Source organism: Ornithorhynchus anatinus, chromosome 7 (assembly GCF_004115215.2).
Source record: "Ornithorhynchus anatinus isolate Pmale09 chromosome 7, mOrnAna1.pri.v4, whole genome shotgun sequence".
NCBI lineage: Eukaryota > Metazoa > Chordata > Mammalia > Monotremata > Ornithorhynchidae > Ornithorhynchus > Ornithorhynchus anatinus.
This window is the reverse complement of record NC_041734.1, coordinates 46093335-46119088: the sequence shown is the minus strand read 5'-3', so window position 1 is coordinate 46119088 and position 25754 is coordinate 46093335. Positions and strand designations below refer to the sequence as shown.

General features: G+C 41.0%; 1 protein-coding gene across 4 annotated transcripts in view; it reads left to right on the top strand.

Moving 5' to 3' along the window:
- The window catches only part of P3H2 (prolyl 3-hydroxylase 2), a 145429-nt gene that overhangs the window by 101890 nt on the left and 17785 nt on the right, over positions 1-25754 (top strand). For 2 of the 4 annotated variants that reach the window (XM_029069841.2, XM_029069839.2), the window contains 8 exons: positions 4017-4169; positions 7335-7524; positions 9867-9998; positions 12034-12176; positions 14453-14542; positions 17303-17343; positions 19059-19153; positions 24300-24344. In XM_029069841.2, the coding sequence (XP_028925674.1) occupies positions 4017-4169; positions 7335-7524; positions 9867-9998; positions 12034-12176; positions 14453-14542; positions 17303-17343; positions 19059-19153; positions 24300-24344 (889 nt within the window). The remainder of the gene's footprint in view (positions 1-4016; positions 4170-7334; positions 7525-9866; positions 9999-12033; positions 12177-14452; positions 14543-17302; positions 17344-19058; positions 19154-24299; positions 24345-25754) is intronic. The other 2 variants (XM_029069842.1, XM_029069840.2) reach the window with 1 other exon arrangement.

Here is a 25754-nt window from a genome sequence, read left to right as displayed (position 1 = left end):
AACCTTAGCTTCATTAACACTGTCGTCTCTTGGTTCTCCTCCTATCTGTCTCATGGCTCAGTCTTTTTTTACAGACTCCTCCCTGCCTCCCAATCCCTAAATGGGGGAGTCCCTTAAGGCTAAGTTCTGGGTCCCCTTCTATTCTCCATCTACACCCAGTCCCTTGGAGACCTCATTTGCTCCCATGGCTTCAATTTCCATGTCTAGAAGTCTCGCATTTCCTCCTGCCTTCAGGACATCTCTACTTGGATGTTCCCCCTAACACCTCAAACTTCTCTCACTGTAGATGCACCACGATCATCCTGACTCACAGGCTTGTGGCCTTGGTATTATCTCAACTCATTTCTGTCATTCAACCCACATATTCTGTCTCCCACCAACTCCCACCATTCTACTCTTACAGCATCACTAAAATCTTCCCTTTCCTCTCCATCCAAACCGCTACTAGGTTGATACTATTCTAACTGACTACTGCATCAGCCTCCTTGCTGACCTCCCTACCTCCTGTTTCTCTTCATTCCAGTCCATACTTCACTCTGCTAGCCAGATCATTTTTCTAAAAAGAATTTAGTCCATGATTTCTCCTTTCCTCGAGTACCTCCAATGGTTTTCCAATCCACCTCAGCATCAAACAGAAACCCCTTACTGTTGACTTTAATAATAATAATAATAATAATAATAATAATAATATTGGTATTTGTTAAGCGCTATGTGCAGAGCACTGTTCTAAACGCTGGGGTAGATACAGGGTAATCAAGTTGTCCCACATGAGGCTCACAATGAATCCCCATTTTACAGATGAGCTCACTGAGGCACAGAGAAGTGAAGTGACTTGCCCACAGTCATGCAGCTGACAAGTGGCAGAGCTGGGATTCAAACCCATAACCTCTGACTCCCAAGCCCAGGTTCTTTTCACAGAGCCATGCTGCTTCAAAGCTCTTGATCACCTTACCCTCTCCTATCTTTCCTCTTTGATTTCCTACTACAACCCAGCACACATATTTCACTCTCTAACACCAATCTATTTACTGCACCTCAATCTTGCTATCTCACCACCAACCCCTTACATATTTCCTGCCTCTGACCTGGAATTCCCTCCTCCTTCATATCCAACAGCTTGGGCAAGTCACTGTGAGCTCTAATTCCAACACTTGTCTATGTGACTTTGGGCAAGTCACTTCATTTCCCTGGGCCCCAGTTCCCTCATCTATAATATAGGGAGTGAGATTGTGAAGGACTGTGTCCAACCCGATTTGCTTGCATCCACCCCAGCACTTAGTACAGTGTCTGGCATATAGTTGTACTTAACAAATGCCATTATTATTATTATTATCCAACAGACCATCACTTTCTGCACCTTCAAAGCCTTATTAAAATCACATCTGCTCCAAGAGACCTTATCCCAACTGAGCTCTCACTTCCCCTACTCCCTCTACCTTCTGCGTCCCCCTGGCCTTGTATTTGTACCTTTTATTCATCCCACCTGCAGCCCACAGCACCTTTCTGTAATTTCTTTTAATGTCGGTCTTCACGTCTAAACTGTCAACTCCTGTGCACAGGGAACACATTTACCAACTCTGTTGTATTGTACTCTCCCAAGTACTCAGTACTGTGCTCTGCTCAAAGTAGGTGCTCAATAAATATGATCGATTGATTCTAGAGTAGCAAGATGACTTTCTGTTTGTAGGAGAAAACTCAAGCAGCCTTACCACTTTAGCCGAGACCAACAGAACTCCTTCCATGTTTGAAACAGGGTGTGCTGAAAGCACCAAGCATGCCCAGTTATACCAAGCTCTGAATGGTGAATGCTTTCATATCTTGGTGAATGTTAATGCTTTTGCTCTGGGAACCTTTATATTTGTGTGCAAGCTTATAAACATACATGACCTGACTTCCATAAGAATTGAGGGCTAGTGATAGAGTGTTACCTTCAAGTTCAGGTTAAGCAGCTCCAGTGGGACATTCCAGCCTGTAGCTTCCTTAAAACTTCTTAATCATCCTAATAATAATTGTGGTATTTCTTAAGTACCTAGTATGTGCCAGTTACTCTACTAAGTGCTGAAGTGGAAAGAAGCAAATTGGGTTGGACATAGTTCCTGCCCCATGTGGGGCTCATAGGCTCAATCCCCATTTTACAGATGAGGTAGGTTGAGGCACAGAGAAGTGAAATGACTTGCTCAAAGTCACATAGCAGACAAGTGGCAGAGCTGGGATTAGGACCCATGACCTTCTGACTCCCAAGTCCATACTCTATCCACTATGCCATGCTGCTTCTTAATATGCCTAAGTTATTCACCCTAGAGAATGCATTTAGTTGACCATAGTTAGGCAGACCATATAAAGCAACTCTAAATTCCTGATACTGGAAGGGAGCGAGCCTTTTCCATCCTTAACCCCCACCCTTGGGTCGATTCTATTTACCGCATGCTAAACACTGTACGTAGATACAAGATAATCACGTCTCCCACAATCATTGTCCCACATGTGGCTCACAGTAAGGGGGTAGAGAATATCAATTTAATTCCCATTTTATAGATGAGGGAACTGAGGCAAAGAGATGTTAAAGAACACAGCAGATAAGTGGCAGGGAGAGAGAGAGAAGGTAATGAAAGAAAGTATTGAACTCACAACCCAAGGTCTTGGCTGCTGGGCAGTTGAGAGAAGAGGATGAGGAAAGCCCTGTGGGACAGGTTCCTCTTTACTATCTTTCAAACCTTACCTCTGCAGGAGATTGTGGATGAGAGTGTGAAAAGAGGAGAAAGTTGTCATGATTGCTGAAAAAAAAACTTGAGGACTCTCTCAGCTGCTGAATTTGCCCAACTTTCCTGGACAGATTATCAGTTTACTTAAAAACCAGCTTCCTCACTAGTCACATTCACTCAGTCCAAGCAACACACATTTTATTTGCTGGATCCTTCAGATGATTTATATTCAGGTTGCTTTTATAGCTTGGATGCTTAAAAAAAATTTGATGAAAATGACTGTTTTCAAGGCTGTCACAACTGTAAATTCACTGGGATTTTCATTTTTCAAAATCTTCACTGTTATTCAATATTAAACCAAGGAGGATTCTGAATATTTACAATTTATACCGAGTAATTATTAAAAGCATGCTTAAATCTGTAAAAAAAGAAAATATTTGGTTTGTTGTTTGGAAACAACATTTCAACAGATGTGCTGTAGCTACACAGAGAGTAGCATGCATTGCAATAATTAAACTTTATTCCTTATTCATTTTTTTTTTTTTTTACTTTTCCATAAAAGGGCCAAATGCTGGGAGAATTTGATTTGTCTTTTTAGGGATCACTCATGATAAGTGAGTTCTCCAAAACAACTCCAACTCAAACATTTTGGGAATTGGAGCTTTGTTTACCTGCCTGTTTTCAGTCAGAGGCAGAGTGAAAAGATTGAAAGTTTGTTTGAGGTGAAATAACACTTGTAACATACCATTTTGATTAAATGTTAAAGAATTAAAAGCATATGGATTACATTTTCCAGAAAACAGGCCTTAAGTATTGAGGAGAAAACCACCGGAAGTGGGACAAATTTCCTTTATCCAATTTCATTGAACCCTACATGTGCAGAAAATATTTCAGAGGTAGTTGTTGGTCCTCAAACCTTAAATATTACAAAAACACCTTGTCTAAAGCAGTTGCTGAATAAATTCATGTAGAGATATGCATCAACCCGTGTCTAACAGAGGGCTGGACGTTTTAAGAGTAGTGATATCTTGAATATGTTATAGAGCTTTTGTTTTCTGGAACACTTTCCCACCAGTTGTCTTATTTCATTCACTCTTGTTTTAGGGTTAACAAGGGCCATATTAGTGAGCTCATTTTCTAATGAAAAAAACTGAGGCTCGGGGTAGTTGGGACTTGCCCAGGGTCACTTGGCAGGCCAGTGATTGAGCTGACAAGACCCCAGATTCCCAGACCCAAGCCAGTTTGACTACACCACACTTCCCTCCATTTAATGAGTAGAAATGACATACTTCTTGGCTTTCTTTTATTCCCCAGTTGAACCAACTGGAAAAAGCGGCTGAAGCTGCCCACACTTTCTTCATGGCCAACCCAGAGCACATGGAAATGCAGCAGAACATTGAAAATTACAAGACGATGGCTGGAGTGGAAATGGTCCACTTCATAGATCGAGAAGCCAAGCCACACCTAGTGAGTATGAAGGACCAGTGACTCTCACTGGACTGGAAAGTTGAGCACAGACATGTTTCTCTTAAGTAAGGACAGGAAAGAAGTAATATGACTTTACTCCAATGGTAAATATGCCCCAAATTTATCTGAACATATTAAAATACCATAAAGAATGATGTGGTCTTATTTATCGCCTGAAATATCATCCCAAGTGTATTCATTCAATAGTATTTATTGAGCGCTTACTATGTGCAGAGCACTGTACTAAGCGCTTGGGATGAACAAGTTGGCAACAGATAGAGACAGTCCCTGCCGTTTGACGGGCTTACAGTCTAATCGGGGGAGACGGACAGACGAGAACAATGGCACTAAACAGCGTCAAGGGGAAGAACATCTCGTAAAAACAATGGCAACTAAATAGAATCAAGGCGATGTACAATTCATTAACAAAATAAATAGGGTAACGAAAATATATACAGTTGAGCGGACGAGTACAGTGCTGTGGGGATGGGAAGGGAGAGGTGGAGGAGCAGAGGGAAAAGGGGAAAATGAGGCTTTAGCTGCGGAGAGGTAAAGGGGGGATGGCAGAGGGAGAAGCAGCATGGCTCAGTGGAAAGAGCATGGGCTTTGGAGTCAGAGTTCATGGGTTCGAATCCTGGCTCGGCCACTTGTCTGCTGTGTGACTTTGGGCAAGTCACTTAACTTCTCTGTGCCTCAGTTACCTCATCTGTAAAATGGGGATTAAGACTGTGAGCCCCAAGTGGGACAACCTGATTCCCCTGTGTCTACCCCAGCGCTTAGAACAGTGCTCGGCACATAGTAAGCGCTTAACAAATACCAACATTATTATTATTATTAGAGGGAGTAGAGGGGGAAGAGGAGCTCAGTCTGGGAACGCCTCTTGGAAGAGGTGATTTTTAAGTAAGGTTTTGAAGAGGGAAAGAGAATCAGTTTGGCGGCGGTGAGGAGGGAGGGCGTTCCAGGACCGCGGGAGGACGTGACCCAGGGGTCGACGGCGGGATAGGCGAGACCGAGGGACGGTGAGGAGCTGGGCGGCAGAGGAGCGGAGCGTGCGGGGTGGGCGGTAGAAAGAGAGAAGGGAGGAGAGGTAGGAAGGGGCAAGGTGATGGAGAGCCTTGAAGCCTAGAGTGAGGAGTTTTTCTTTGGAGCGGAGGTCGATAGGCAACCACTGGAGTTGTTTAAGAAGGGGAGTGACATGCCCAGATCGTTTCTGCAGGAACATGAGCCGGGCAGGGGAGTGAAGAATAGACCGGAGCGGGGCGAGAGAGGAGGAAGGGAGGTCAGAGAGAAGGCTGACACAGTAGTCTAGCCGGGATATAACGAGAGCCCGTAATAGTAAGGTAGCCGTTTGGGTGGAGAGGAAAGGGCGGATCTTGGCGATATTGTAGAGGTGAAACCGGCAGTTCTTGGTAACGGATAGGATGTGTGGGGTGAACGAGAGGGACGAGTCAAGGATGACACCGAGATTGCGGGCCTGCGGGACGGGAAGGATGGTTGTGCCATCCACGGTGATAGAGAAGTCTGGGAGCGGACCGGGTTTGGGAGGGAAGATGAGGAGCTCAGTCTTGCTCCTGTTGAGTTTTAGGTGGCGGGCCGACATCCAGGTGGAGACGTCCCGGAGGCAGGAGGAGATGCGAGCCCGAAGGGAGGGGGAGAGGACAGGGGCGGAGATGTAGATCTGCGTGTCATCTGCGTAGAGATGGTAGTCAAAGCCGTGAGAGCGGATGAGTTCACCGAGGGAGTGAGTGTAAATGGAGAACAGAAGAGGGCCAAGAACTGACCCTTGAGGAACTCCAACAGTTAAAGGATGGGAGGGGGAGGAGGCTCCAGCGTAGGAGACCAAGAATGATCGGCCAGAGAGGTAAGAGGAGAACCAGGAGAGGACAGAGTCCATGAAGCCAAGGTGAGATAAGGTATGGAGGAGGAGGGGATGGTCGACAGTGTCAAAGGCAGCAGAGAGGTCAAGGAGGATCAGAATGGAGTAGGAGCCATTGGATTTGGCAAGAAGGAGGTCATGGGTGACCTTAGAGAGAGCAGTCTCGGTAGAGTGGAGGGGACGGAAGCCAGATCGGAGGGGGTCTAGGAGAGAATGGGAGTTAAGGAATTCTAGGCATCGATTGTAGACGACTCGTTCTAGGATTTTGGAAAGGAAGGGTAGTAGGGAGATAGGACGATAACTGGAGGGGGAAGTGGGGTCAAGAGCGGGTTTTTTTAGGATGGGGGAGACGTGGGCATGTTTGAAGGCAGAGGGGAAGGAACCCTTGGAGATTGAGTGGTTAAAAATAGAAGTTAAGGAAGGGAGGAGGGCAGGGGCGATGGTTTTAAGAAGGTGAGAGGGAATGGGGTCTGAGGCGCAGGTGGAGGGGGTGGCACTTGCGAGGAGGGAGGAGATCTCCTCTGAGGATACTGCAGGGAAGGATGGGAAAGTAGGGGAGGGGGTTGGTGGGGGAGAGGCGGAGGGGTGACTTTGGGGAGCTCAGACCTGATCGTGTTGATTTTCGTGAGGAAATAGGTGGCCAGATCATTGGGGGTGAGAGATGGGGGAGGGGGAGGAACAGGGGGCCTAAGGAGAGAGTTAAAGGTCCGGAACAATCGGCGGGGGTGACGGGCATGGGTGTCGATGAGGGAGGAGAAGAAGCTTTGCCTGGCGGAGGAGAGGGCAGAGTTAAGGCAGGAAAGGATAAATAAAGGATAAAGTGTATGTGATGTGATGAAAATCTTGGTAACTTATAAAATTTTTTTTTATGATATTAAGTGCTTACTATGTGCCAGGCACTGTTCTAAGCCCTGGGGTAGATGAAAGGTAATCAGGTTGGATACAGTCCATTTCCCACATGAGGCTCACAGTCTTAATCTCCATTTTGCAGTTGAGGTAACTGAGGCCCAGAGATATTAAGCGATTTGCCCAAGGTCACACAGCAGACAAGTGGTAGAGTTGGGTTTAGAATGCAGGTCCTTCTGACTCCCAGACCTGTGCTCTTTTCACTAGGCCATGCTGCTTCTCATTCTGATTGAAGCTATTAATGTGGCAAGGAACCTGCTGTTTTACCTTTTGTGACCAAAAAATCTACTCTCTATAGCTCACATAATTCTGAATCAGTTTGCATGTTGTATTTGAACACAACCATCATTTCTCTTGTGACCATTCTTTTCATTTTCTTGCAGGAGAATTACAGTGCAGGGGTAAAACACTATGAAGCAGGCAATTTTGAGCTGGCAATTGAGTCATTTGAGAAAGCGCTAAAGGAATATTTCACTGCAGATATGGAGTGTCGTGCCTTATGTGAGGGACCTCAGAGATTTGAAGAGTATGAGTATTTGGAGTATAAAGCCAGCCTCTATGAAGCCATTGCAGGTAAGACTCCTAATTTGGAAATGACAGACCCTAGAATTATTATAATCAATTCAGTCATTAACCTCAAAATATCCCTTAAAAGCAGACTATATGACTAATTTTCCAGGGGATCTATTATTCAGTTTTCAGGTATTCCAGAGGCCTCTTACTTCATACTTCCTTGATTCCTGCAGATTGTATTATGGCTAATCCATCAATCAGTGGTGCTGATTGGATGAAGAGCACTGTACTATGCAGTTGGGTTAATACAAAGAGCTACAGCTTGTTCATATCTCTGCTGACATTTTGAACATAAATCTGTCAAGTCCATGTCATAACTTGGAGTCACCTTTGGTCTAAAAGCAAGTTGAAGCTCTTGGTGAAAATAAAGTGTCTGTAATGTACTCATAAGGCAAAGGAAATTGAGGAGGTTTAAATTTAGATCACAAGGGGGAATCTTTGGGCAAAACCAAAATTGTTGTGGTTTAGCTTTTTTCCAATAGTGTCCCTCTCCAAATCTAAATGTGTGACTTTAAGGCCAGTGTGAAGATTTTCAAAAGTATAATTTTTTTTTTTCTTAGCTATTGTACCACATTGGCTAATGAGACTATAAAATTGTCCCAAATATATTTCCTCCATAAATCAATCCATTTTGTTATTTTGCAGTAGAAACTTTCTCTAGAGGAAACTAGCACTCTACCACTCTGCAAACAGAAGTCAAAATTTCTCAGCAAGCCCCAAAGGTGGCCCGTTTTTTCAAGTCTCTGGAAGTTAAGAGGCTGTATGAACCTCCAAATCCAAACCCCCTTCCCAAAATCCAAACTCCATTTCCCTTGAGGAGTGAAAACAAATCTCGGGACCCTTAAAGCTGCTCAGGTCATTTTCTAAAAGGAGGTTCTTTTAGACATCTCCTGTAACTCTAAGTTGGCTCTCAGCCTCACTACTAGCATCCTATCTGCATGAAATAGATAGTGCCTAAAACCAAGAATAGTTTTAAATGAGGAGAGACCAAAAGCTATAAAAAAAATTATAGCTACAAGGTCAGGAAGTTTCTCATCCGATTCAAAGCTCAATTCATTGAACAAGAAACTGATTTTGTCAAACGATAAATCACTGCATCCATTAGAAGGAAAGTAATGATTCTTATTGGACACAAAAGGCTGTTTCATAGCAACTGAACCTCTTGAGCTTTGAAAGCAAAATCATTTGCTACTCCTACTGGTTTTTTCTGCTAGGAAAAAATGTTTCCATTCTCTTTCACTCTTCTCCTGGCTCAAAAAGAGAATGTCACAGAAATAATTAGAAATGCAGTCATCTTAATAGAAGAGTGGCTTATTTTCAAATATTAAGCTAACTATAGGCCCAGGGACTTTACTGAGGCTTGAAGCTGCAGAGCTGGATCTTGTGTACCAAGGATCACCATAGGGTGATAAGTGGAATCTGGGCCATTGACATTCACTAATACAGGCACCTACATTTCTTTCCTGCTCTGCAGTGCAGTCCTGGAGAAATATTAATGAAAACTCCAGTGTACTGCTTGCCGAACAGAGGAGTCTTTGAACGAAGCTCCTGGCTGTAAATTAAATTAGACAGCCATGAGGCAATGGGATTTTATCACTATTCTAGAGTGATCTTATTTGGCACTGAAATAAATGAACTATTTTCAGTTTGCAGAAATACAGCCTCCATCTTCCTTTATAAAAGTTTGCCTGTGTGTGTTTGTGTGTGTGTGTGTGGTGCACATATGTATGCTGTGCTCTGGCATTTGCAGTTTGACTTCTTTCAGGCCCAGTCTTTTCAGGTGAGGGATTCAGAGCAAGAGAATACTAAGAAGCTCTTTATTTCTTAAATTCCTGAAAGCTATCTAGGGGTGTGAACTTGGGCAGAGAAGGAAAGGAGCATTTGGGGACAAGAGCAAGATACTTCATCTGAGTGGCCATCCTCATTCTCCTCTCCCACAGACAGCTAGTCTTATGTTATTCTCAGACAATATGCCAAAGCAGAACTTCTTAAATATTACTTAAAAAACTACACTCTTTGAAAACTTTAGAAAACCATCAGAACACTTTTTTTTTCCTTCAAAGTGTGCAAAGGGACCATCACCTCACTGCCTGAATCTTCTTCCATGGCTTAAGACATTAAACCATCATCACTAAACTAGTTCTTTCTTGAACGCATAAAGCATATTGATCTTTTCAGCCACACCCGCATGTATGGATTGGATCTCATGGTCAGCAGGGTAATGATCAAATATAAAGGAGAGGGTTATTTATATGTCATTCATTTTCAGCATATATATTGAGAGAGAGAGAAAGAGAGAGAGAAAAAATGAATGAATGAATGATACTTCCTTTATCTTCCAGATCATTACATGCAGATCTTGGTTTGTGAGCACGAATGTGTCAGGGAACTTGCCACCCGCCCGGGACGTCTCTCGCCTATTGAGAACTACCTTCCGCTCCATTATGATTACTTACAATTTGCCTACTATCAAGGTAAAGGGCAGCCTATTTCCCCTTCCTTCAGAGTTTCCACTTTTTGACAATCCAGGTTCATTACTAGAGAAGCAACTAAATAGAGCACAGGCCTGGGAATCAGAAGGATCTATGTTCTAATTATGGCTCTGCCACTTGGTTGCTGTTTGACCTTGAGCAAAAATTTAATTTCTCTGTGCCTCAGTTACTTCAGCTGAAAAATGGGGACTATGACTGTGAGCCCCAAGTGGGATACGGACTATGTCTAACCTAATTAGCTTGTATCTACCTCATCACTTATTACAGTGTCTGGCGTATAGTAAGTGCATAAAAATACCCTAAAAAAATCACTGCATACACTACCTTTGTTTAGTTCTATCTGCTAATAGCAGGTTGATTTTTGTATAGTGCTTTTATTCCAAATCACTCTTACATTAGTTATTCCATTTTTACCCTCACAATAGCCCTGTTATAACCCTGCACATTCACTATCCCACACTACGGGAAGTAGCGTGGCTCAGTGGAAAGAGCCTGGGCTTTGGAGTCAGAGGTCATGGGTTCGACTACTGGCTCTGCCACTTGTCAGCTGTGTGACTGTGGGCAAGTCACTTAACTTCTCTGGGCCTCAGTTACCTCATCTGTAAAATGAGGATTAACTGTGAGCCTCACGTGGGACTACCTGATTACCCTGTATCTCCCCCAGCACTTAGAACAGTGCTTTGCACATAGTAAGCGCTTATCAAATACCAACATTATTACTATCCAACTAAATTTTCTTTGCCATTGTATGATTGAAATTCTTCTCCTTTCCTTACAGTGCTAGCAAACCCTTACTATTCTTTTTTTTCCAAAAGAAATGGAAAATAATGTTTACTTTTGTTTTATGCTGGGTGATTATCAATGTGTTAAAAAAAAAAAAGACAAACTCCCACAGCATCCATTCTGAAAAGTAAAAGTAACTTTTATCATTCTTTCCATGGTGAAATGGGTGATATACAGCACCTTTAGTAAAGTATATCCTGAAGCATCACATTTTAGTCTACTATTTCTGTTCTTATCCTTCTTCCACTCTGACAACCAAAATAGTCAAAACATTTATCACCACAGCTCTGGCATTTTTAAAGTCATGGATAATTAATATATTGTGGATAATGTCATTTGGCAATTAATGTTAGTACTGAGTTATTTTCATTATTATTTTTATCGTTGTTACTACTCTATTTGTTAAAGACATAATAAGTGTCAAGCATTGTTCTAAGCACTGGGGTAGATACAAGTTATTAAGGCTGGAGACAGTCGCTTTCCCACATGTGGCTCACAGTCTAAGTAGGAGGGACAACAGGTATTGACTCTCCATTTTACAGATGAAGAAACTGAGGCAGAGAGAAGTTAAATGACTTGCTCATGGTCACACAGCAAGGAAATGGCAGACTCAGGATTAGAACCCAGGTTCTCTGACTCCCAGATCTGTGTTTTTACCACCAGGTCATGCTACTCCTCAGGTTAATCCTTTAATTGTAGATCATTTTGCAGAAGGTCTAAAACTATATGCACAGGAGGGGTCACACTAATTTCCAAAAAAAAACCTCCCTTTGATGTAAAAGATAATGCTGACATGGAGGAGTTGAAAAAAATACCTTATCTGCTACTCCTTTGGACAAACTAGGTGAAATCCCTACTTATTTGTAGTAATGCTCATCCAAATAAATCATCATGTACCGGTATATATTCTGGTGGGGTATTTCTAGCACTCACCATTTCTCTAGAAATTGAAGACTATCCTTCTGTAGGGGATGAATAACAAAGGCACATTTAAAATATAGAAAAACAAATGTTGCCCTCAGTTTCAGTGTCCAAATGCATGTTGGATGTTGAGTGATTATCTCTACACTGTCAATTCTTTTTGGGCAAAGGACATCTCTACCAAGCCTGTTGTACTGTACTGTCCCAAACTTTTAGTGCAGTGCTCTGCACATACTAGGCAATCAGTAAATGCCATTGATTGGTAATTTCAAGTTTGCTCCTAAGCTCTAACACACCGATTGATCCTTTTCAGTTGATGAATATGTGAAAGCATTGGAGTGTGCCAAATCCTACCTTCTATTCCATCCTGATGATGAGGATGTCCAGGATAATGTGAGCTATTATGAGAGCCTGTTGGAAGAAGGTTTGGACCCAGAAACCATTGAACCGAGAGAGGTGAGACCAACATTATCTGTTAATGCTTCTGACCACACTCTGTTCGTGCCATTTTTTAATTAGTTGAAGCAATACATAAACTAAGATATGCAATTTTCCTATCATTGCTGATTTGAAAGAGATAATATAGAGTAACAGTTGCATGTTCCTCAGGACCATGGTTTTTTGTGAGCCCCAGAATCATTTTGGGCTTCCATTAGTGTGCTTCTTCTTAGTTTTTCATTTCTTCCCTGCCATTATCACATTCATTTTGGAGGAGATTCCCTAAATCACCACTGATAGAAATGATGTTTTCCCTGCATTCCATGCCGAAGATTAAACCCCATCAACTTAGCCAAGTCCTTCCAATCCATGCTGACCAGGAAGGAAATTCGATCATATCAGGGATCTTGGGGGAGGAAGGGACCACATCTGAAAGTGTCCAAGAATATTTCTGAAGATAAATTTTCAGTTAAAATGGCAATTTTTGGCCTGAATTTGCTTAGGGAAGGCCTAATGTTAAGACATTATCAGGGATTGTGTACCACAAATAAGATTGACCTTTTAAGAATCACACACTTCCTGTCCCACCTTGGGCTTGTCCCAGCAACTTTAATGTCCATTTTGAGCCTTTCTTTCTTCCAGTCCCTGTTGTCCAAACCAAACCTCTTTGCAGAGTGCATGGAGGCTCCATCTAGACCCAACCCTCACCATTCATTTGGAGACAGTCTCTAATCAGTGCACAGTCATGGAGATTGGAGATGGACTTCAATCAGACCATAATTAGATAGGTACCTCTCTAAGCTTCCAGCAACCCAAACAGTCAATGGAGGAAGCAAGTACTGAATCAATCATATGATTAAAAAAAACCAACAACCTCTGTCTGCCCCGTATCAAACCAACTTTTGATTCTCACCAATACTATATGGAACCAAAAGTCAAAGTATAACATCTCTCATATTTGCCAGTTGTTAGATTTAGCCAGCGCTGTTAAGACATTGATTCTAGAATATGCTTCCATAGATGACATTCTCTTCATCAAGTCAAGAAAGGGGCTACTGCTATTAAGTGGATGTTTAGCTATCATAAAGAAGACAGTTGCTCAATAACTATCTGTGACTCTGGGTCAACCAAGGGAACAAATTGAATGTGGCTGGTAGGGATTGTGTCTGAGGTCACTTCTACTCAAATTCTTTACTCGTGACCAGAATAAAGGAATTGAAAAGAAGATCATCATATTTGCAGAAGATAAAAAAATTAAGTAAAAAATAATAATAAAGAAATGGAAAATGAAAATAATACAGTTTCAGATGATCTCATTTACTGGAGAAAATGGCCCTACAAAAAATGGAATGAAGTAAAAATGATACAAGAAAACTTAGGAATACAAAGAAAGGAAAAAATTGAATAAGCATAAGCTAAAAAAATCCTTGGAGCCTTATTTGACCATAAGCAGAGTTTGTGACAGCAACATATTACTATTACAAGCAATGTGGTATTTTGAAATATTAACTAGAGCATGACATTAGAAAGCCAAGAAACAATTCAACAACTAAATACCATGGTGATCAGACCCTTATTGGAGTTCTGGATTCTGTTTTTCCAGAGAAACTGGAAAAGGTCCAGAGAAACAAAAAGATATGATTAAAAGGATGGGAACTAAGTTCATGAAGAAAATATTTAAGGAAAATAATAAATTAATCTGACATATTTATTGAGTGCTTACTATGTGCAGAGCACTGTACTAAGTGCTGGGAAGGTACAATAACAACACAGTAGAGTTGGTACAAACAATACATGTTTCCTGCCCCCAAAGAGCTTACAGTCTAGAAGCGGAGAGAGACATAAAAATTTCCTATGAATATGTATAGAAGTGCTGTGGAATTGAGTGTGAGGTGAATATCAAATGCATAAAAGAGTACAAATCCAAGTACCAAGAAACCTTCTTGTCTGTAAGGAGGATAAAACTCAGGACCAAACTACCAGTGTTACATACCCAATCCTTGGGGTATCTTTAATGAAAAAACAGGAGATCACCTTTCCTGGATAGTTCAGTTATTTACTAATTATCTTATTTCTATCCCACTGCTGAGTATTGTGTTTAGCATATAGTAAGGACTTAACAAAAGCCATTATTATTTTCATTATCATTATTATGGAGCCAAACAAGGTCATTTCTTCAGGTCCTATGGGTCCAATTTTATTATCCTTATATTCTAAAATGGTTGTCTTATATAGTCATTTTATATCTTCATTATTTAATTACATTCTCATCTCCACTGCTCTAATTTTTTCAGGATGCTGCTAAATTTTTGAAACGTCACAAATTGGAATCTGAAATTATAAAATCATCTGCAGCTGGCCTGGGCTTCTTGTATACAGAACCGGTAAATAAAAGTACATTTTTCCTATTCACTATTTCTGTTTGTTTCTTGCTTTAGTTGAAGGTTCATGAGGTAGATGGTAAAGGACTCAGGGCTTTCATACTAAGTCACTCCCTTGTGGTGAACTTTGTAATAGAGAATACCTTAATACAGTAAATGAAATCATCTGAAACTATAGGCCTTAAAAAAGCATTTGATACCTCTTTATAGTATAGGTTAAGCACTTACTAGGTGTCAAGCACAGTTCTAAGCCCTGGAGTAGGAAATCAGGTTGGAGACAGTCCCTGTTCCACATGGAACTCCCAGTCTAAGTAGGAGAGAGAACAGGCATTGAATCCCCATTTTACAGTTGAGGAAACTGAGGCACATAGCAATTAAGTGACTTGTCCAAACTCACATAGCAGGCAAGTGGCAGAGACGGGATTACAATCCAGGTCCTCTGACTTCCAGGCCTGTGCTCTTTCCACTAAGACATAGGATTTGAATAAAGACTATGAAATTCAAAAGCCAGTTCAGTATTTAAAGTTGGTTCCAAATGAAGACTCCTGGAATTGGCTGAATTTGTTTTATTGAATAGAACAGTCAGTATTGGCTCAGTGGTTTCTGGCGACTGGTGAAATATTTGGTTGACCCTGAGATTAATAAAAATAATAACAATGATGGTATTTTTAAGTGCTTACTATGTGCCAAGCACTGTTCTAAGCACTGGGGTAGATACCACTGTAATCAGGTCGTCCCACAGTCTAATCTCCATTTTACAGATGAGATTCCCATTTTACAAATGAGATCCCCATTTTACAGATAAGATTATCCCATAATGATATGACTGGCTACATCAGAATTAAAGGACCCTTTCTCCAGCACTAATAGAATAAAGCAGAGCATCGTACAGCTTCATCCAGGTGTTCTACATGGCCATAGTGGAAGACTCAACAAGGAATTTGAAGTTTCTGTCAAAGTTCAAGTCCGATACTTCGGGTGATTCTTTTAAATTTAATATACTGAAAGCATCATCAAAGTCTTTGAAATGCTCATGCAGTATCTTTTTTACACTCATGATTGTGATCTGAAAGCCCATCTCACAAAAAGTTATATGTCAGCTGCTTCTCTGTCAATCAGTAATATTTAATTAGCAATTGCTCAGTGGAGAGTACTGTACTAATTGCTTGCAAGATTACATTAGAGTCAGTAGGCATAGTCCCTGCCCTTGAGGAGCACAGAGCACTGTGGACTGACTGGATTTGTCTAAAGAGATCAAGGTTATGAACTAGTCCACATCTGGCAAATCTCACCCACATTCAAGCATCTCCATCAGGGAAAAAAGAGTTGAATAGTGTCAGTGAATTCTGTTAGTTGGGAAGCACGGTGTGCCATTAAGAAAGGATCAACAAGAAGACATAAAACTCTTCAAGAAGAATTAAGTGTCCTTGGGGTGATTCAAAGACATGATATCAAGATTCTAATGAAACTGAAGGTCTAAAGGGCAATTGCCTCTATCCTTCATTAATAGGCTAAATGAATTGGGATTTTTTTTAAGCTTGGAAAAGAGCCACTTCTAGAGTGAATGAATTTTCCCTAAGGGCTTCTCCTCCAAGATGGTGACCCACTGTCTTCTATCTGCATAGAGGACAGAATGAGAAAAAAATAAGCTCAAGATTCAGGAAGAAGGGTTTAGATTTCCAAAAATTGGAGGAACTTCTTGACTGTGATAAAATACTGAAATATGAAAGGAGAACCAAAAATCACATTTAGCACCACGGCTAACCATTGCCAAAGACATCGTTACATGGATGAGATGCTGAAGGAATTCTCAGCCATGCATTTATCGTCTAGCCACACTCCCACACACTGATAAAAATCTGACCATAGTAATATCTTCGAAAATGAAGGATAGAGCTATATCACTAAATATTTGATAGAGAGGAAAGAGGGTATATAAGGTGTGCCTGTATGTGTGACATATGGGTTATGTTTATGGAAATGTGCATGAGTCACATGAGGTTTTTATCTAGTTCTTTTAAGGATCAGTCCCAGTAATTGGATCATTTCTTACAAGTTACTACAAGTAACATGAAATAGTTTTGCCTACAGACTGAGTTCAGAGAAACTGATCTAAGTCTTGTTTTCTGGTAATACTGTTCTTTGCTCTGAGGTGACTTTGAGTATAGTTTATCACCAGTGAAGAGAACCTTGAAGGAAAATGTTCTCTTAGAGTAATGGGGTTGCAAATAAAAATAATGATGATGATGATGATAATAATAATAATAATGGTATTCTTTAAGCGCTTCCTGTGTGTCAAGCACTGTTCCAAGCTCTGGGGTAGATAAAAGGTAGTCAGGTTGGACACTGGTCCTGTCCTGCATGAAGCTCACAGCCTTAATTCCCATTTTACAAATGAGTTAACTGAGGCACGGAGAAGTTAAGTGGCTTGCCCAAGGCCACCCAGCAGAAAAGTCATATGATCATTTCAAGCTTGTACTGAAGGCTATATTTATAGATCAGTGCCTTCAAGTGTTACTAAATCAGGGATATTTCCTTTTATCTTGTCTAAAAAAACCTGTTTATTGCTGTTTAATCTTGTTATAATCTTGTACTATAGCAAACATATACCATCTCTATTACTCTTCCATAACCCACATTCTTAAATAAGTTTTAAAAGTGTATGTTCTCAAATATCGTTATTAATATCTCATCATTTCATGTCTTTCTTTCTTGTAATGCTCATATTGTTAGCACAAAATAACAATAACTCTTTTATTACAGAATTACTGGACCAGCTATGGCGGTCGGCAGGATGAAAACCAGTAGGTTACAAGTTACTCCTAGAAAAAACCTTCTTTGTTCAGTTAACATATATTCATTCATGTGTGGGTGTGTATGTTTACATATATGCATGTACTTCATTAGCCACAATCTTATGGCATTTTAAACACCAGAAAGCTCAGCCACAGGTGATGCAAATGACAAATACCTCAGATCAGGAAAGGGTTCCTTTAACAAGCACATAGGGTAGAATGGAATATCAACTGGGTAAAAAAACATTTCAGCCATTCTTACCTATGTGGGTAGACATTCACCAACAACAGTGGCATCTTCAAATACCAATGACAGTAATATATATATATATATATATATATATATATATATATATATATGTATGCATATGTGCATACGTCTTTCTATACACCCACTTGTACATAAACACATAGATCTATTTAGAAGCTTAATATTTAGAAGCTTAATATTTTGGTCTGTACTTTTTTGTTTTTTATGGTATTTGTTACATGCTCACTATGTCCCAGGCACTGTATTAAGTGCAGGGATAGATACAAGTTAATCAGATTAGACACAGTCCATGAGACACCTGGAACTCACAGTCTTAATCCCCATTTTACAGATAAGGTAATTGAAGCACAGAGAAGTTAAGGAGCTTGCCGAGGTCACACAGCAGATAAGTAGTGGAACCACATCTAAAAACCAGCTCCTTCTGACTCCCAAGCTCCTGCTCTATCCCCTAGGCCATGCTGCTTTTCTGTATCAAGTATCATTTGTCCCTGGCTTATCTGCTTCAGCCTAAGTTTCTACCTAGTTTTACTGGACATTTCCAAAAATGTCTTTCTTTCATGTGTCACATGAAAATATATAACTTTGATTAAACCAGCCAACACTCAATGTGGATGCATGTATGTATAGGCACACACACAGAAATACACACACACACTATCTCAAGTATTCCAAATGATCAGGATAGAGCCCATTTTGGATCACTAATTCCGATGGACAACTTAGAGGTAGGGGCAGTTTAAGTCCCTTTTCTGTCCAAGAGTGGGCCAAGGGAGTCTCCATGCTAAAGTTGGAAATCGGGACCCTGCCATCTGCCTTGAACTTTGGTGCAAAAGGAGGATTGCTTTTAACCTCTCCCCACAGTATAGTCAAACCTTTATGGAAGCAAGGGGAAGCCTCTGGCCTTTCCCAAAGCTGAACAGGTTTTAGATACCCGATATTTAGATATGAGAGAGTTTGCTGCAATATATGTGTTGATGCCTAGATTTAGCAATCAGAGAGATAGAGGCTTCATACTTTTGAAGGGTGGGTTGTTCCTTTGGTGTTTGTTTTCTTTTACTGAACATCTTTGGTACAGATGTCTGTTCAGTGCTATTTCTGCCTGACTTTCTATTTAGATAATGTGATGGGGTTATCTTTTGAACACCAACATTAGCACAACACCTCCAGGGTATTCAACCAGAAGCAGGGCCAAGCAGTCAGCAGATCTGAGGATCCTCATCCTGAAAATACTCAGTGCAGCCTGCATAAAATCCTGACTGAAGCATTGCCATAATGAGCATCTTATGAGAAACACACTCCAAATTGCTAAAGTCTCTATTACATATTATGGACATGCATACAAATAGACACACACTTGTGTATTAAAGCACACTAGAAAAAAAACACCATCTATTTACAATTAGGACATCCAGCTCATTGAGTGATCGTTGTTTTATCCTCTGTCTATGAATAGGGTCCCTTCAGGTGTTAACAGTGAGCTGGCAGAAGTACATGGGCAGTCGATGGAAAGGAAGACAATCACCAACACTGAGAGAGAGCTGAAGGAGGGTAAGTGTTGCAAACAGAATTCAGCCTGAATAGCCAGGAATTTGAAGCTCTTAGGAAATAGGATTTAAATTTATTCTCTCTGTGTCCCCTTTGAGATTCAGGTTACTTATATTTGCCTATTTTGAGAGTAGTAACTATCCTCTTTAGCTTTTTATGACAATTAAGAAATCAATCAGATGAACCAAATAAATCAGTAATCAGTTGTATTTATTGAGCACTTTCAATGTGCGGAGCACTGTACTAAGCACTTGGAGAGTATCGTATTTAAGTGCTTACATGTGCCAGGCACTGTACTAAGCAATAGGATAGATACAAGATCATCATTTTGGGCACATCTGTGTCCCATATGGGACTGACAGTCTTAATCCCCATTTTACAGATGAGGTAACTGAGGCATAGAGAAGTTAATTGACTTGTTCAAGGTCAGATAGGAGACAAGTGACCTAGCTGCATTTAGAACCCAGGCCCTGTGCCTCTCAGACCCTTCCTATTTCCACTAGGCCACACAGGTAGATGATAGACATTGTTCCTGTCCTCAAGAAGGGTACAGTCTAGAGGGAACTGCAGGGCTTCAAAGCATAGGGACTGATTTGACCGATTGGTTAGAAGGGGTGCTCACCCCACTGAAATTGTCACTGAGGGCCCGAAGCCACTGGTTTCTTCCCCTCAGCTTTTTAGACAGAGTTGGAACCAGAAAGGGGCCAGAGGTGAATCCAAGATGACAGGTCCATCTCTTGTCTTCTGGTAAGAAGAGAAAGATGATGAAGATGCCACAAACACAGTTTGGTCTCCAAGGATCCTGGGGGCTGAGCATGAGAGAATGCTAGGCACAGGTACAAAGCCATATTGAAGGCACATCTCCAAGAGGCCTTCCCTGACTAAGCCCTCTTTTCCTTGTCTTCAGCTCCCTTCTGTGTCGACTTGACTTGCTCCCTTTATTCATCCCCTCTCCCAGCCCAACAGCCCTTATGTTCATAGCTGTAATCATATTAATGTACATTAATGTCCATCTCCCTTTCTAGAAAGTAAGCTCTTTGAGAATAGGAAATGTGTTTGTTATATTGTACTCACCCAAATGCTCAGTTCAATGCTGTGCACACAGTAAGCACTCAATATGATTGACTGACTGACAGGTAGGCACAGAGCTTGGTACAAGTGTAAACTGTGAGCAAGCGAAGTCTGGGCACAGATAATTCTTCTTGCCCCCATCCTGGGACTCCATGGAGTAGAACCATCCACTCACCTTTCTGCAACCCTAACAGCTTTGATGTCCTGGGAGTGCTCACCAAGGATTAGATAGAGGTCTGCAGTGGTGCCTCAGGACCACTTGGGCCATGGCGTTTGGGTGGTCCCGTGGTGTATGTGCTTGGCGAACACAACAAGGCTGATAAATTTCAAAGTCATTTCTTCCATCCCAAAGAAGCTGACTTTAAATATAAATCAGAATGGAAGATGAGGGAAATTATTTCCAAATCTCTAGGTAGAAGACAAAAAAAAAACTTACAACAAGTAAAGATTATACCATCTCTTTAGATTTGTGACACAACAACTAGTTCATTTCACTGCTCTCCTGGTTAGTGATGTTGCTAAGATTTCTGTGATCTGGGTCCTGCAGTTTCTGCTAGAGAGGAGATCCAGAAGTGAAGAAAGATGTAGGAATTTTGGGTTTGACCAGTTGCACATCTTAAATTTGTAGCTGGCAAATAGGCTATTGGACCCATACCTCTTGCAAATGAAAAGTACCAGATGTACTGCAATTCCCAGCTTGTCCGCTCTCTACCTGAGGCCTCCTGATGCCACCCTTTTTGAACATTTGAGATAAGGTTACCTGGCCATCATGCCTAATTAACCCTTGGCCTCTGTGCCTAGAATTAGGCAATCAATGTGTGCACACCAAGCATATTATTGTACACTCACTATATTTAACCTCTGCTTTACCAGCTCCACACCCATTGAGTCTACTTTTCACTTCCACTTTGTATTTTCAGAGCCTCTCCCTCTGTCCTCCACCTGAGTCTCACAATAGCATCGTAGCTTCTAAGGTGATATAGTTTCATTGCTTGCCTAAAGTTCTATAAATAACTGGCGCAGGCCATCTTCACCACAGGGCTGGATTTTTTCCCAGGCCAATGATGTTGCAAAAATGCCCCAAGCAAATAATGAATGAAAAATTTGAGGATAAAGTTATTCAACTGAGTTCTTGGATATGTTAGGGAAAGATGGTTCAGTTGATCAAGCTCACAACCACAAATTACATTGGCTGAAAAGTTTATTTCATTTTTTGGGTGCTGGGTTCTAAAACAGTCCTGTTTTTCAGCATGGTCTATGGCAAAAAAGGCCATCTGGAACCTCACCACCAGTTCTTTGGACAGTACCCAAATCTTTTTGACATGGCTCTAACTTTATTATTATCATTATTATTATGGTATTTGTTAAGCATTTATTATGTGTTACTCAGATTCTGAGTGCTGGGTTAGCTACCACTTGATCAGGTCAGACACAGTTGCTGTCCCATATTGGGCTCACAGTCTAAGTAGTGGGGCAAAAGCATTGAACCCCCATTTTATGGATGAGGAAACTGAGGCACAGAGATTTTAAGTAATTTGCCCAAAGTGATTTGGGCAAGTGGAAGAGTCAAGATTCTCTGCCTCCCAGACCCACGGTCTTTTCACCAGGCCACACTGTTCCTCGAGCTTGCTCTTGGCCTGGTAGGTGGATAATGAAAAGTTTCCCCTCAAACCCATCCATTTCTCAGGAGTCAAAATCAAATCCCAGCACCATGATCTAGAAGATTTGCATCTTGTTGAAAGGATGCTTAAAGTCCTTTATATACATTAAACCCAGCTGACCAAATCCAGATGTTCTCAGAAATTTGGAAGAAGAATGTGGTCTGCTTTCCTAAAAACAAGTTCTTTACTGCCACCGTCTCTTACCCTTCCCAGCATGAGCTGTTTGGATTTAAAATGTGATATTTTCATTGCACTACTTGGTGCTGTGAATGTTCATTTGCACCTTCAGTATATGTTGTCTTTTGTAATCACGCAGTGCCCCTTTTCAGCCACTCACCCCATCATTTTTCTCTGAGCCTTATAAAACAGTTGGGGCAATGTTATTTTCTTCATCCCCCAAGATACATTAATGTATCATTAACATCCCACATATTTTAAAATGTAGTTATGATAACTAAGGCCAAAAGAGTGCCCCAAACAAGTCAGTCAGTGACAGGGAAGGAACTAGCCCTCCTGAGCAGTAGTAGTAATAATAGAGTTTATTAAGCATTCACTGTGTGCAGAGCACTACACTAAATGCTGGGAGAGAATACACGGGTGGGAATTAAACACTGTCCCTATCCATTCATTCATTCAATCATATTTATTGAGCACTTACTGTGTGCCGAGCACTGTACTAAGCACTTGGGAAAATACAGTATAATAATAGACACATTCCCTTCCCACAAAAAAGAAGCTTACAGTCTAGAGTGGGAGAGAGATACATAAATTGCAGATAGGTACATAAATTCTGTGGGGCTGTGAGAGGGGATGAATAAAGGGAACAAGTCAGGGCAATGCAAAAGGGAGTGGGAGAAGAGGAAAAGATGGCTTAGTCAGGGAAGGCCGCTTGGAGGAATTGTGACTTCAGTAAGGCTTTGAAGGGGAAAGAGTAATTCTCTGTTGAATTTGAAGAGGGAAGACATTTCAGGCCAGAGGTGGAATGTGGGAAAGGGGTCAGTAATGAGATACACGAGATTGAGGTCTACTTGTTCAAGTATCCTTCCTGCCCCCAGAAACAATAGTCAAACTGAGTTTGGAGGGATTGCCAAATTTGATTTTCACTCTGAGAACTCCAGTGAGTTTACTGCTCTGGCGAAGAGGCATCAAACAGATCAAACTGCCTATTAGTAGAGGGAAAAACCGACCTTCAGTGTCTTCCATTTCCTCACCTGACCTTCTTAGCCAAGAGACATTCAGCAGCCTAACTCTGAGCTGCCAGGGGGCTGTATTTAAAGTGTAGAATTTAAGAGGGATTCCTAGCCGTTTGAATGAGACCCAATTGTGCAAATTTTTGAAAGACCAAGCAAGGGAGAAAGAAACCCAACAAACAAACACTTTTTAAATAAATAGGATTATTTCTGATTGTAAATCATTTAAGCTTCTGTCCCAGCACTGAGAGTATCCAGGGTTAAATTAAAGCACTAGTATTGTCTCTATCGGGGCTTGCTTTATGGGTAGGAAACATTTAGGCTCTGAGCAGACCTTGATTTTGGGGGTCAATTAGCCTTCTTGTTATTGTCTCTAGACTGTAAGCTCTACCTAGACTGTAAGTTCACTGTGGGCAGGGAATGTGTCTGTTTATTGTTGCATTGTACTTTCCCAAGCACACAGTACAGTGCTCTGCACAGAGTAAGCACTCAATAAAAACAAACGGTTACCACATACCCTTGGCAGCCCACAGATAGAGTCAGAACAAGCAGGCTGGTATCACCGAAGAGGTAAAAGGTAAAGCTGAGGTCTTTAGTGGTTTACTACAAGAACCACACCCTCAAATCAGAAAAATTGCAAGAACAAGAAAATGGAAGTGATCTCCAGCTTGTGGGGGTTTATATTTTTTAAGTACTCACTGTGTGGTGTGTGTGTGTGTAGAGTTCAGGTAAAATTGTTCTGCCACAAAGGTGAGGATTAAATTAATAACTGCATGAAAAGAAAAATGAGATCCATTGTCTACCTCTCTATAAAAGCAGACACAAGATGTATAGTCATACTGGAACTAAAACTTAAACTGTTGCAGAAGCTTCTCTGAAATGAAGTCTGATTCAGCCATTCCCAATCTTCTTTCCAGACAAACCTGTGAGTTGGCCTTGAGTTCTCCTTGTGCCACTTTGTTGGCTTTTTTACTCCAAAAAACAAGGAATGTGCTGCACTTGACAAAAAATACAGCGCTTTTCCATTGAGCCACAGTGTGGAAAATGCCTAGGCTGTCTTGTCTTCTCAGTTTTGCAACAGCAAATATCTTTTCCATGACTTAAAGCTGTTTCACCTTCTAACTGAAAGAACATCTGTTTTATTTTTATGACCTGCAATGGCACTGTGGGCCAATTTTTAGAATGTATATGAACTACACTGTGATCTTTGTAATCATTTTATATCAGGATTCTTTGAACAACAGAAAAACACTGTTCCTCTCTTCAGAAAAGGTAATAATAATCACAAATAATTATGGTACGTGTTAAGCACTTTTTAATGCCAAGCACCATACTAAATCCTGTGGTAGATACAGAATAATCAGGTTAGATACAGTCCCTGTCCCAAATAGGGCTCAGATTCTAAATAGGAAGGAGTAGGATTTAATCCCAATGTTTCAAATGAAAAAACTGAGGTCCAGAAAAGTCGATAGACTTGCCCAAGTCATACAGCAGACAAGAGACAGAGCTGGGATTAGAACGCAGGTTTTCTGACTCCCATTCCCATGCTCTTTTCTCTAGGCCATGCTGCTTTGTAGATGATTAGTATCTGACCAGAACATGGAATAAGTCTTTCCTGGAAGCATTCTTCCTTTAAATGGCATGTCCGCAAAGTGAAATTTGACAGTACTATAATAAATTTGCCCAAGCCACAGCTGGTGATGCTGGAGGAGCCATGCACATTACAGGATAATTCCTAATATTATCCATCATTTTTACAATTATTCATTTGAGGGCCCTTGGTATGTGGGCTATTAACCTTGGCATTTGAAAAGTTACAAAATGATGTCTAATTATTTCCAATATCCTTGTGAATTTTACAATCTAGTTTGGAGACTCAGCAGGCCCTAGTGGATAGAGTATGGACCTAGGAGTCCACAGGACCTGTGTTCTAATCCTGACTCTGCCACTTGTCTGCTGTGTGACCTTGGACAAGTCATTTAACTTCTTTTTGCCTCAGTTACCTCATTTGTAAAATGGGGGTTACTATTGTGAGCCCCACATGGGTCATGGACTGTGATCAACCTGATTAGCTTGTATCTATCCCAGGACATATTGTGCTTGGTATATAGTAAGTGCTTAATTAATACTGTAAAAAAAAATAGAAAAAAATCAGCCCACAGCATGAGTAAACACATTACAACATATTTACCATCTCTTGCTTATCAACTCTTTTCATTATAGTATTTATTAAGTGCTTACTATGCGCCAACCACTGTTGTAGATACTAATCTAGTAGATCAGACATAGTCTCTTCTCCCATGATACAATAGTTTGCAGTCTTTGTTCTTCCTAAAATAACCTCATTGTGCCTTGTTCTCTCTTTTCCCAACTCCTGTCCATTACTCATCTTTCCTCTTGCCTGGAATTCCTTCCAATTCAAATCCACCAGGCTACAATTTTCCCCATTTTTAAAAACCTTCGTGTTCCATCTCACCAGGTCATCCCCATTCAATAGTAGCTATCCTTAGAATTTGTCATACAACTAAGCTTAGTAGGTATGCATATTCTGAACAAACACATTTATATATTTAATCTATTTAGCCTTCCGGATATCTGCTATTGACAGCTATTACAGCATTCATTTTTTTTTCTTTTCCAACTATTTGTGGACGGCTTAGATTGTAAATTACTTGAGACAGG